At 31.5% G+C, this 13,615-nt stretch overlaps 2 protein-coding genes and 1 pseudogene across 2 annotated transcripts; all 3 read right to left on the reverse strand.

Annotated features, from left to right (window-relative positions):
- Nucleotides 1-542: 542 nt before the first annotated feature.
- Nucleotides 543-3,922, reverse strand: LOC120127949 (probable acylpyruvase FAHD1, mitochondrial). The gene is made up of 7 exons (XM_039145752.1): nucleotides 3,775-3,922; nucleotides 3,509-3,674; nucleotides 2,759-2,811; nucleotides 2,155-2,217; nucleotides 1,714-1,764; nucleotides 1,479-1,596; nucleotides 543-843 (listed from the first exon to the last, which is right to left on the reverse strand). Exons 1-7 carry the CDS (start codon nucleotides 3,883-3,885, stop codon nucleotides 728-730), a joined length of 678 nt encoding a protein of 225 aa, XP_039001683.1. The 5' UTR covers nucleotides 3,886-3,922; the 3' UTR covers nucleotides 543-727.
- Nucleotides 3,923-5,148: 1,226 nt separating this feature from the next.
- On the reverse strand, nucleotides 5,149-8,106 carry LOC120127948 (annotated as a pseudogene).
- Nucleotides 8,107-9,992: 1,886 nt separating this feature from the next.
- LOC120127950 (protein RALF-like 33) lies at nucleotides 9,993-10,566 on the reverse strand. Its single transcript, XM_039145753.1, has one exon. The coding sequence runs from the start codon at nucleotides 10,543-10,545 to the stop codon at nucleotides 10,168-10,170; it is 378 nt and encodes a 125-aa protein (XP_039001684.1). The 5' UTR covers nucleotides 10,546-10,566; the 3' UTR covers nucleotides 9,993-10,167.
- Nucleotides 10,567-13,615: the final 3,049 nt, after the last annotated feature.

A 13,615-nucleotide genomic window follows, 5' to 3' on the forward strand; every position in this document is an offset into this window, starting at 1 on the left:
TTTCTTAATCAAACTTAAATGAGATTTCAGTAGGGTTAAGGTTAAAAAAAGAAAATTTATTCGAGCTTGATCTTAGAATAGGTCTAGATCGATTTAATTAAAAATGAGTAAAATTCGATTCAATAAATTTTAAAAATTTATATTTTAAAGTTATTTAATTTTTCAAACCAACTCAAATACGATTTTTAAATTTTTGAGTCCAGGTAAAATTGAATTTTTATAATTCGAATATTCAAAAAATAAATAATAGATTGATATAAACACCTCTTAAACTATTGACAAATTTAAAAATAAATAAATTAGTCTCTGTCAACAACAAAAAAATTATAAATAATCACGTCACACAAAATATACACGTTACTCGTGCAAAAAAAATAATAATTAAATTTTCGAATAAAATAAAATTCATCAACGCAATTAACTCACTTCGTATATTAAAGATTGATTCATCCAAAAACGGTATCGTCAGTGGAAGTCTATTTGCTTCATCATCATCATTATTATGCAGAAACACAGTTCGCATTCTTATTTAGAGGCTAACATTGAGGGAGAAAACAATCCACGTCGACCTCCGGCCGAGGATTGGACTCTATTTATGAAGCAAAGTCTACCCTTTTCTTATCAAGGAACCATCTTTTATAAAACAACATGACCACAGTCTTTAGGCATCTAAAACGGAACCGCATAATCATCATAATCCGGCAGCCTTTGTATAAAAGTGCTAAGCTCAGGTACTTACTGGCTTCTGGCGTTTTCCGACATCGAAATGAACGTCCACGAGACCTGTTATTCCGGCAGTAATCTTTTGGCCTACCTTTGCAGGGCCAACACCTTGTGGAGTGCCTGCAAGAAAATGAAACCAACAGGGCAAATAATTTAGATTCCAAATGATGAATTGCCTCATTTGTTCATGATCGCTGTACAGTAACTGGTCTTTCAAATCAGAAGTTTATGTAAAATGGACTGAAACAAATGGGGTGTGCTAGAAGCTATAAAGAAACCTATGTTATCCCGATTTTCTTTGTTCTTTTTTTAAATTATACGTTTGTAAAGCCGATTTCCGACACATATCTGGACATAACTACGGAGATGATCTTCCAAAAACTCTCCAAATGCATGAAAATATTAGGGAAAAAATAAGGATACCCATATAGGATATACATCCATGTCCAACACTCGCAATCAAGTCAAAGTAACATAGAAAGAAACTATAGCACCCAATCAGCCCGTCACGCCATATCTCACTACACATGCATGGAGTAATACAGAAAATAAAGATGAGAAACATGAAAACACAAATTTGAAAATCTAAACATGCGCCAGAAGCAAGAAAAGAGTCCTATGATTAACCGAATGAACCACATTTTTTCTCAAAATTAAATCGAACCATTATTACCACAAATGACCATAAAGCAAGTTCAATATTCTAAAATTAAAGTGAAAGAAGAAAAGTAGGGTAGAAGTGAATGCTATATAACCTGTTAATATGGTATCTCCTTCAAAAAGGGTCATTATGGAACTTATGTGGCTAATGAGATAAGGAATCTTAAATATCATATCCTTGGTGGAACCCTTTTGTCGTATTTCTTCATCTACCTGTGATGAAAAAGAAATGTATCAGACTTGGATCAGTTTGAAGACAACGGTAACAAGTTTACAAATTCCAAAAGTACACAAATTGAAAGGTGAATAACAGAACGTTGGTATATATACCTTCAACCACAGTTCCAGGTTGTCTGGATCAGGCACCATGGACAATGAAAGCTGCAGAAAACTTTTCCATTCAGCAAACTTTGGATGATATATAACATGATAGAACAAGAGGAAGAGCAGCTATTCTCCTCAGTCCAGCTTGGGTGTGAGAATTGGATAAGGGTATGCATCCAAAACGGGTATGTTTAATTGTTTTTCAAGATTTTTAAGAGAGTTCTTGAAGGAACATATCCCTCTATATCAATGTTTAGATATGCGTTGGACACAAGTACTTCAAGAAAACGAAGGGTCGGAACAAATAGTTCAACATTGATTTACCAAGAAGCACATCTAAAAGGTTAAAAGACACTCATCTTCTGGTCAAGATCTTGAAAATTAAATTGGACATAATGTACTTAAGAGAAAAGAGAAAGATGAAACTATTTCAATCTTATTTCTTACGACAGAACTGATTGGAGTGAAGGTGTCTTGCCCTTTAGCAACTGTCCATGGAAGACCTGCAGACTGACAAAAATGATAGAACGGAACATTAACTCAAACAATAGATAAGTAGAATAGTGGAAAGATACATGTGATGAAATGAACATATAAAAAGTAGATGGTTAATTGGTTATAAGCTTTTTCGTTTAACGCAATCATCCAAAAGGATACTTGTTGCATTTCCCAGGAAAATAAATTCGTTTCAAATACTGTTAAAAAGAGAGAACTTCAAACTACTTTTGAGGTTTCAAGGTTGCTGAATGACTTCTCCAGTTTATGTTCCTCATCTCTAATGTTTTGATCCACCAACGAAACGAGTAAAATAGCCAAAAGACAGAAATGGGAGAACATCCAAATGCAACAAGGTCTCATTCTAACAGTAAACCTACGAATAATTAATTTCATAGTAATAGGAAAGCGTGTCCCACCGAAACAAAATTTGTAACTTGTCATCTTGTCCAATGGGTTAAGGATTCACCTCCATGGAAAAGATGAATCGTTAGATGTGAAGTAACAATGCCTTTACAAAATGTACATGGGAGCTTAATATGACTAAACTTTGTACCTTTGCAACAGATTGGATTTCTCTTGCAGTCATATCCAATGCTAAAGCATAGCCTGAAGCACACAAAACCGGTCATTTCAGCATCAAATTGATCCTAATCTATGTAAATTGTTAATGTGCAAAAAGGGGGAAAAGGGAAAGGAAATGTGTTAAAATCCAATTTTCCACATTCAATACAAATCAATCATAAACCTTATCAAAATAATAAAATAGAAAACTCGAGCTTCTAAAGTAAACTACACATACAAAATAAGTAGTAATAAGCACATCATATGATCCACATTGCAGCTAAAAGTTTGCTCTAGGATCAATATTAGTCACATAAAAAAATGGGATCTTGAAGAAACCAGTGAAAAACTGGGTTTTGGTATTTTTTATTAAATTATTTCAGTAGGAGATTGGATTTGGACTTGCTACCTCTTATTCATACATTAAATATTATGCAATCAAGTTACATGCATGTTTTTATTAACTAATTACCATGTAAAATTCTTAGTTAATACCAAAATCACATCTTTAACGTTTAACTTACATTTAATTGAATGATGATCCTTAACCAACAGAGATTTGACTTCCCATCCCATTCTTTGAACTTTACTCTTTTGAACATATTTTTGCGGAAAAAAAGGATATCTCAAGAAGCAAGATCTTAGACCCATTTCCACTTTGAGCTTATCAGTCCCAAAGCTTTCCCTTTATCCCATAAAACATCAGTCTTTCGATTTCGATCAGAAAATGATTCGAAATTACCTCCAACATAATTCATAGCGGTTTTTTCAGGCACATCCCGAGCCGTTTTCCCCATCACAACAGCAAGCTCAACTTCATAATCCAACGAATTCAATGGATGTGGAACCGCAATTGTCCCTCCATTTTCTAAATACGATGATGTGGGCTTCAAAAACAATACTGGCTCCTGTGTAACGCAATTTCGATATCATTTTTTTAGTTCGCATCGGAAACAAATCAGCAAAATCTGCTCTTTGAATAAAGGATAATAAACGGGAATTGTATACCTTGGGGACGGCGTTGCCTAGTTCTTTGGCGTGCGCAGCGTAGTTGCGGCCAACGCCGACGATTTTAGTCCCGAGTTTCAGGAGATTCTGCAAAGATCCTGCGGCCACCATGTTTTGATTTTCTTCCTTTTCCTGGGTTCAGACTACAGAGATTTAAAAAGAGAGTAGAAATGACCAACAATACCGGGCTTTAATAATCCTCTTTTTGGTAAAACTAAATCACAGGTCACTTAACTTTACTGAAATGATTTTATAATCATTAAACTTTTGAAAATTACAAAATAGTTATTAAATCTATCGAATTATTATAAAACATCATTGTGAAGTTACAAAATTATCTTTTAAAATATCCAACTTTTAGAAAATGATCATTAAATTATCAAATGTTATTATTATTTATAATATTGATGTGATCCTTTTATAATGATTTGATAAATTTAACGATAATTGTGTAACTTTTAAAAATTAAATGATCAAAAAGATCATTTGAATATAATTACTTAATAAATATAAATTTGATTTTTAGGGGGAAAATCAGAACATATATATCGTGTTAAATCTAAAAGATTTTAAAAAAAGTAAAATAAAGTCAACAATTTATAGAGTATGTGATTAAAAGCTATCAATTAACACATTTTTCTTTTCCTAGGCTGTGAGTTAAATAAATAGAAATAACCATCCAGCTCAGTTGGTAGAGCACAAGGTTCTTAATCTTGAGGTCGTAGGATCGAGTCCCATGGAGGACATATCATAATTTGAAGGTCTTCTGCGAAAGTTGCTCTCAACCTAGTGTTAGGGGCAACCTACTATCTTACCTCCCCTCTTATCTTATTACATATGGGAACAAGGGACAACCATTTTGAGTTAAATAAATACCATTAGGAACAAAAACTCTTCTAAGTAGAAATTTTTCAACAAAAAAAATAACTGATTGAATTCGTTTGAACAAATGAACAAACTTTTAGCAAATTATAGAATCAAATATTGAAATATTCTAATTCGATCTTTTTTTATTTTATAAATTATTTGAATAGCTTGAGAATGATGGAAATAATATTTGCAAATGCAGGAAGACCCAAAGGGTAAATAGAAACTATATTTGATTACTCTTAGCATAACATGCATACATACATATATCTGTATATGGGAAGATGTTTGATGAAAGAAGATGGACACTTTCATGGTGTATATGGAAAAAGATGCAAGCAAAAACCTTAACTTCCAAGACTACTCTTCATCTTAACTGGTCTTGCCTTGTATGCTAATGTCGAACTGATCCTAGGATTTGAATTGCGGTCGCAGATGCGTCTTTCGCAGAAATAATAGATGTTAAACAATCTGAGTAGGAGCAAACTCTTGCACACCATACAATGTCAAAAAACTAGACTCGCAGGCATACCTATACATTGTCAATGCCAGAGTGTTCGTGTTCTGAATCAATCAGCTTTCAATCTCAGAATTTCCTTGGCTGTGCTTAGACGAAAATTGGGCATGTGTTTCTACAAAAAAAAAAATGTTGACACTGAATCATCATTTTGCTTTCATTTCCAGAGAAACTTCTACCGAGCAGCAATCTGTGCAGTGGATGCCCCGGCGAAGACATTCATAAAAGTTTTTCTAAGTGATCAAAGAAAATAATTGGACTCCATGTTCTTCTGCCTCTCATATTATTGCAGATGAACACAACACATTTTACATCCAAAAGACAATTTATCTAACTACTGCAGTTTAATCACATAGAACAAATGGTATATAGGGGAATTATGAGCATAGTACATCACTGCCTACAGGCATACCTGATCAAAACAAAGACTTAAACCTCTGCTATAGAAGTCAATATATTTTAACATAAACATCCCGCAGTCAAACCTGTACAAAAAAGGAAAACTGTTTAGGGAAACCAATCAAACCCCAATATGCAAGGTACATGAAACTAGCAGTTACAGTTTCATTAACTAATTATGAGCACCCTGGGGAAAAGGTGCTGTAATTACTAACTTAATTAGGCTCCCTCAAATATTTGGAGCCAAAGGATTGTATACTTATAAAGTTACGGCTATGTTACTCAAACTTGGGTGTTAGTGTCGGATAAGAACACGAGTTTAAAATGGGGGTGTTCAATTTTCTAAATTTTTCCATTTATTTGGAGGGTACTTGGAAGGTCATATCTCCATGCCCATGCTGAAAATGTGCTGGACATGATAATTCAAGAAAAATAAAGAGTTGTAACAACACAGAGCTACAGCGTAATACATTACTAAACAATATAATTTTTTTTCAACGTAATAAGCTCATGAAGAATACGTATTTCAAGAAACAATCTCTAATAAATACACACCCATTCTTCTGTGCGGGAAGGTCTTCAACATATTCTTGTTCCCGAGAGCTTACATCGATGTCCTCTCCACTCTTGTCCCTCACTTCTTCAACAAAGTAATTTGCCTAGCACATAACAACGAATATTAAACAAGTTTCTCAGAGGTTCCAAAAATCGTGTATATAACCATATAAAGACCCGCCAAATACATGGAAAACCTAACATAGACGTGTCGGGTACATACTCCGATCCAACATTCAAACCAAATTCCAAATAACATAGAGGAAATTAGTCTTGTAATTAACAGGATCTTAAACACCAAATCCTCTTACATTAAACTACCTAATGCACTTTAAATCAATTAATCACATGCATTCAGAATAATTAGACACCTAAAGAGAAAAAATGCAACCGAAAATCATACCAATGCATTCAGCACTTCAGCATCTCTTCCTCTCAGTGAATCAAGATACTGGAACTTTTGATCTTTCTTATTGATAACTGCCAAGCGCCAATGTACATCTTTGTGTATCGGTACAAATATCTAAGCAAAACGGGATAATTGATTAAAGGATAAACAAAGCATTCTATCACACAATGATTATAGGGGAAAAAAGGAACAAATACTTACTTTATCATAATCAAACAGGCAGTACCCCAACTTTCTTTGTGAAGTCCACCTTTTGACACCTTTATAATTATAGGCACTCTCCGGATTCAGTAACTAAGAATCAAAATGCAGAAGGGAAAGGTAATTCAGAAACAGTTAGTTATGAAGACTTAAACAAAAGAGCAAGTAAGGAAAACGAAAATCGAAACAACCTTTTTGTAGAATAAGGTGTTGAAGAAATGACATTTAAAAAACTTCTTCGGCTCGCTGTTTTCCCTTTCTTTCAATAATTCGAGATAGAGATTAATGACCTGCAAAAGAGAAATTAAATTTGTGTTCAAACTGGATTACCATCTGACTAAATTGAAGTACATCCTAATTGACTGCAGAAAAATTAACGAAACCTTCAAATGACTACTATCTATCTACTATACACAGCACAAGATATAACACTGAAAGAAAATGAAATTAACCTCATCATTCAACCATGTGTCTGGTTTCAGACATTGCAAAACTTCACCTCGAATATCAATGCTTGAATTCTCATGAGAGACCAATATCCTCTTCCTGCAAAAGCAAGCACAAAATATTTTCACCACAAAGTGTTCATCCAATCAAATAATCAAACACTAACAAAAACATTATTACAAACTTGTTTCTTGCAGAGAAAGCATAGGGAACATCTGTCATTTCTTCCTTCGTAAGAGGGTCAAAAAGTTCACTAGTTATAACCTGAAATTTGATACAAATGACAAATTCAATTCCAAATATTATGAAAAAATTTACAATTGCCAACAACAATGGAACTGAATTAAAACATTAGTAAACAAAAGAAACCTCATGGTCCAGTGACAACTTATCGAATGCATTCACCATTATCGAGTTCGCATTGTCCAACTCAGTCATCCCAGAAGGAGATGATGGCTGAAAACGCCTCTCTTCTTCCTCCACATTGTTCTTCCTTTTTTATTTCTCTTCATTATCCTCCTCCACAGTAAGCTCTTCTTTTTCCTTCTTAAAGTACCTAAAAGTATCAACAGCTTGCTTTCTCGCACAACTATATCTCTCACTCAAATTTAGGAGATTTGATAACCCAAATTGAAGGTGACAAACAGGGGCATGAACTTCTCTAGGGAAATTCTGTTTAGCAACTGGGTAACGAGAGAGTCTCGAAACGGTGCCGTTCGACCGGGAAGTCGATTTTTCCGGGACTTTGATCCATCAAAGAAAATCTGGATTTTTCGGAAAGCTGAAAATCTAGGAGATTTGAATGTAGGGATTTGTTTGTGTGATTGCAATGGGGACTGAAACATTCATGAAAAAATTTAACAATTCTGAACTCCGAAAAATGAACAACCATTTGAACAAAAAGATGAAAAGGGAAAAGATTTAGGAAGGACCTTCAAAACCAAAATCACCAATTCAAGTCGGATAGTGAACCCCAGAACTTGAACGACCTAAGTGATATTTAAACCCCATACAAAAGGTAGGATTTTTCAACTTCCCAACAGCGAAAATGAAAATTGTAACTCGACTTCGTACTCTGTATAGTGCTCTGCGTTTTTATTAATGATTAAATTACACTCCTGACAAAATTTGATTTCAATTTGATTAGGTTACTAGACTTTCAATTTGATTAGGTTACTAGACTTTCAATTTGATTTCAATCAGATCATTAATCAACCATTAATTACAAATAAAATTATTGATATAATAATTAAACAAATTTTATAATAATATATTTGTTTTTATTAATTATGTATTCTATTAAATTAATCTTAATTTTAAATAAATCAATAAATTTAATATTTTATATTAATTTGATTATAAAATTTTTCATCGTCCCTCATCATCCCTAAACACTTCGTTAAACCTTGCTCTCGTTCCACCATTGAAGATTCTTAAAAACAAAGTTATACCATTGATGAACAACAGATTTAGATTATTCAAGTGTAATAATGATTTGATGAAATTGATGATGGATTAAGACTGTTATTTTATATCAAATGGTGATAGACGTTGTGTATTAATGTAACGAGGATGATAAAATTTTGATGATTAATTATTGATAATGACTATAATTATTTGTGACAGGAGTTTGTGTGGTGATGGAAATAGATAAAAATGGGTACATAAATCTAAATTCGATAAAGTATGTTCAAATTCGATCGACATATTCTTTTAAAGAAAAATTAAATTCGGGTCAAAATGAATTTGTTAGATTATGAATTCAGGTCTATTCAAATTTAAATTTAAGATAAAATATATCTAATCCGATTTAACTCAAAACATAAAATAACTTATATATTTAAAAATATTAGATAATAACAATAATATTAATCTTTATATTAACTTTTTCAATTAAATTTTAACTTTATCAAATAAAATTAAAATTTATGTATATACATTCTTTCTATCCCATTAAAAATTATATTCAAAATATCTTATAAGAAAAGTTTATAACAAGTATATAGTTTTTTCATATTTATTTCATTCTTTTACATCTATCAAAACAAAGCTATTAAATTTAATGATCATATTTTAAACTTAATTTTATTATTCCTCTCATTTTATGCCATTTAGTATGTAATTTTTTTTAAATGATCGACATATGACAAAAATTATGGGATGGATAAAGTGTTTATATATATGGACTAGATCAGATGTAACTTTTATCTAAAAAATGAGTTGAATTTCTAGTCGAGTAAAATCACTCAAAACTTAAATTAGATCAAACTTCAAATAGAAAATATAATTTTAGTAAATTGAGTTTACCCAAAATTATCCTAACCCATAAAAATAGATAATGGATTAAACGATTAAATATAGTGATTAGAATTGAATAGGGAACTTATGTTGAATAAATCTACCAAATAAATTGTGTTAACGTATCATATTAAACTGTTGTTAAATAAATAGCAGAGACAGATGTCACACTGAAATATTAATGATCGTCGGTGTAATTTAACTTAAAACTAATTTTTAATTAAACACACCGACTTCACATCTTATCTAAATTTGAGGCATTAAACATCCAATTATTTTTCATCAATAAAATTTTACTTTTATTGGGCCCTTTTGTCCGAAATCTCAGACAAAAACTGGAATTCAAAACCACAAAAATCTCATATTTGCTTAAAAAACCCAAAAATAAAAATAAAAAAAAAACTAAAAATACCACCAGCCTAAACTCCACATCGAATTCATGCACCCGAAAGATTTAGACATGAAAGAGTAAATCCAGTAAAAATAAATAAAATGGAATTATAAATGAAATTAAATCCACAAGATATTTAATCGAATAATCTTCAAATTTATACCAGTCACTTGTTTTATATACGAATTTGATAAAAATTCGGGAAAATATATAAACAACAATTCATCTAATCAACATGACAACAACACACAATTAAAAATCAAACAATATTGTTATTTTTAATATTAAAAAATACTTAAATAAATTAATCTACCGCCGACATCGTGTAATTCTACTGCAGCCGCGTGAGTAGGGATTTGCCTGAGCTCCAGGTCGGCAGTTGTAGTATGATGCACCACGTCGGGAACACGGCACTGTGTTTCTCCTCAGCGCACCGTAGCTGATGTACCGAGTAGTCGCTAGAATGCGTCTGCTGATCTCGGATCCCATGGCGAACTCGGCTTCGAAATCCGAAGAGTCCTCCCCGCCTTGCATCAGGCACTCGGCGATGGACCCGCTGCACTCCGATTTGATCGGGAGGAAGTGGCCGCCGGCGAAATCAAGCGTCGGAGATGAAGCTGAAACCGCCACATGGACGGCCAGGATAGCGCAAATCGCGAGGAAAATGGGGATTCTAGAGCGTCGCATTTTGTTGGGGTTGTGGAAATTAAGGGATGCACCGAGGAAGGCAGGCTTTTAAGTTTATAAGCAATTGGTATTAAGAGACTACCACTGAAATTTGAATTTATTTGCGATGATGCCACTTTACTTTAACGTGAGCGGCTCGTCTTGTAATTTATGTATCAAAATCCTTTTATGGACATCCACTAACCGTAGTTTGACTTTTTTACCTCATATGTTTTTAAGTAAATAAATAATCAAAATGAAAAAGAAAAACAATAATGGGATAATATTTTAAGGCATCGTCATTGGATTTTAATTATTTTTAAAAAATATGATATTTACCAAGTCTTAATACCTTTAATATAATAAATAAAAAAATATATGATCGAATATGTTTAAATATAACAAATATTATATATATATGATCAAATATATTTAAAATTTTAATATTTTTTATTAAGTAAAGAATATTGTTATTAAATCAAATGTCGGGATTCACTCTCTCACAAGGTGATAAAACATAAACATCATTGATCACTCGACCAATTAATGGTTCTCTAATATTCAATATCTTTTAACTTATATATAGTAATTAATGTAAATAATATAAAAATTGTAAGAAATTGTTTTAAGAAAATAAAAGAAAAAAATAAGTGGCCAAGTTTACCAATAAGTGACAACCTTATTATCAAATCTACAAGTGTGTTCGTAATCAATGATGAGATATATGGAAAGTGGGAAAAGCTCTTATTTATTCCAAAATTTGTAATTTAATAATATTTCAGGATTCTTGTCGATTTTTGTTTGTGTAATACTAAATTTTTATCTCGTCTAATTTTTTTCAGATTATACGACCAATAAAGTTCTATTGTTTTAAACTTGAGAAACGAAATATAATTGAATTAATTATTTAATATAAAAATATTAAACGTATATTTTGAATTAAGGTTAGGTTTAAAATTATTTATAAGTTGAGCATTTAAAACCAAAAGCATAATAATGAAGTGTGGCAACTAAGAGCCCTTTAACGGACAACTAAGATGAGAGTGTTGATAGTTATAGGTCTTGAAAGAAAGAAAAAGAAATGTATATTTTCTCGTCTTCCAAAATCATGTGAATGCAAAAGGAGATTTAAATGCTAAAATCCTCCATGTGTCGCGTTAAGCAATTAGCGACAGATTTTAAGCGCGTTTTGATGCTGATTGATGGCATAAAGGGGACGCTCACGTCTTTTTCTTGCGGCACTAAAGTTTGTTTTCTTTTTCTGACTAATCATATTTTATAGCAAACGATTGGAATAGGAGAGATTTTCTGATTTGGATTGGAGAATTTTGTTCATACGGTAAATTTACTGAAATTATTTATGAGTTATTTGAATTTGATTTGATAAATTTTTAATTTTATTTATTTGTTATTAAGTTAAACTCAGATTTGAATTGTTATATTGATTAGTCAAATAAAATTTGAGTTTGATTTTTAACTGAAGTGATTGAAATTACGATATTTGATTTATTAATTAATTAATTTTGATCGAGTACTATAGAAGTTCAATACAGAGTTATTATTTCGATCTTATATGCTCTACTAAAAAACGTCAGAATCTGAACCTCTGACATTCTTTAAGTGATATAGTCCAATTGTTTTTTTACTACTTATATTTGTCTTTATTTTTGTTTTTGGTTATCTAACTTCAAAACTTTTAATTTCATCATTCAATTTAAAAATCTCACTCCTTTTTTTTGTTACATTTAAGTATTTAACATTAGCACCAAAATGATGAATTGAAATTACATAAATATTTTATAACGATAGAGGGACATAAAGTTTAAATTTGATAAAAAAATTAAAACAAAATAAAATTTAAAAATGAGAAAAATATATAAATTTGAGGGACTAATTTGAAAAAACAACAACAATTTATTATATAAAAAAGAGGGATTGAGCTTACATAAATGTTCTACAATGATTTACGAATATGTGAATCAAAATTGACAACAAATTAACTTAAAATTAAGTCAGAGTTGAAGAAATAAAAAAAATCGAGAATCAAATCATAAAACATGCTAAAGAAAAAAACATCGGTTTAATTTTTAACTTTTTAATTTTTCAAATTTTATAAATTTTAAATCCAATTCATACTCGAAATTCAAATTAATTTAAATAACTTTAATAATTTAAAATTAAATTAAAATGTATTAATCTTTATATCCATTAACATAGAGGCCCCAATTGAACACCACATATATGCATAGAGATGTACACAAGACTCGACAAGTTTCTGACTTGATCTGATCTTATTGAGTCGAGTTTAAAAAAAAGTAGATTTGGATTAGGTCGGGTCAAATTTTTTAGAGAATAAGTTTGGATAGAGTCGAAGTTGAGTTTTATGATGAAAAATACTCGATTTAACCTAACCTGACTTGAAAAATAATAAAATTATACCTTATATATTTAGAGATAGTTATTATAGTACAAATCTCTATATTATTTTTTCAATTATATATCTATTTTATCAAATAAAATGAATAATTTTTCATACATATATTTGTTTCGGATCGACTTCAGGTTTTATATTAAAATACGTATTGAGTTTCAAGTCTTATGAAGTCACACTAAATCCGGATTGAATCGAATTTTGGGTCGATAATATATATTTTTAGGTTGAGTTTGAGTAGCCGGAAACCCAACCCGGCCCGAGCCATACCCATTATTATGTATGTAGTTTGGTAATCAATGTCATGAACTTTGGGCCGTTGGACCTATTGACATAAACCATGGCTCTGATGGACCTAACAAGACTCCATAATTCGAACCCAGGTTTTTATGATTCACTGTAGAGACTTCATTGGCTTTATTGCTACCACCACCTGCGCATAATTCCCACCACTAAAGCAGATAAGTCCACCGGCTATTTGTAATTTCGAACAGTTCGTTGGATAACTCGGTTTAATCTCAAAAGAGGGGGTGGGGGGGACAAAGTGAATCCGGGATCGTTTATTTACAGCTTGTGGCTCAAGGAACAATGATCTTGGCCGAGTACACCGAGTTCTCAGTGTTTCCAAAAACTCCCTTCTTCTAACAAGAAATTTACTTG

This window comes from Hibiscus syriacus, unplaced genomic scaffold (genome assembly GCF_006381635.1).
Source record: "Hibiscus syriacus cultivar Baekdansim isolate YM2019G1 unplaced genomic scaffold, ASM638163v2 tig00110472_pilon, whole genome shotgun sequence".
In the NCBI taxonomy this organism is placed as follows: domain Eukaryota; kingdom Viridiplantae; phylum Streptophyta; class Magnoliopsida; order Malvales; family Malvaceae; genus Hibiscus; species Hibiscus syriacus.

Coding starts and splice junctions, on each gene's coding strand:
- LOC120127949 (XM_039145752.1), bottom strand. CDS start 3,885: ATGGTGGCCGCAGGATCTTTGCAGAATCTCCTGAAACTCGGGACTAAA. Junction 3,675..3,774: donor TAGGCAACGCCGTCCCCAAG/GTATACAATTCC, acceptor TGCGTTACACAG/GAGCCAGTATTGTTTTTGAA. Junction 1,597..1,713: donor ACCTGGAACTGTGGTTGAAG/GTATATATACCA, acceptor TTTTCATCACAG/GTAGATGAAGAAATACGACA.
- LOC120127950 (XM_039145753.1), bottom strand. CDS start 10,545: ATGCGACGCTCTAGAATCCCCATTTTCCTCGCGATTTGCGCTATCCTG.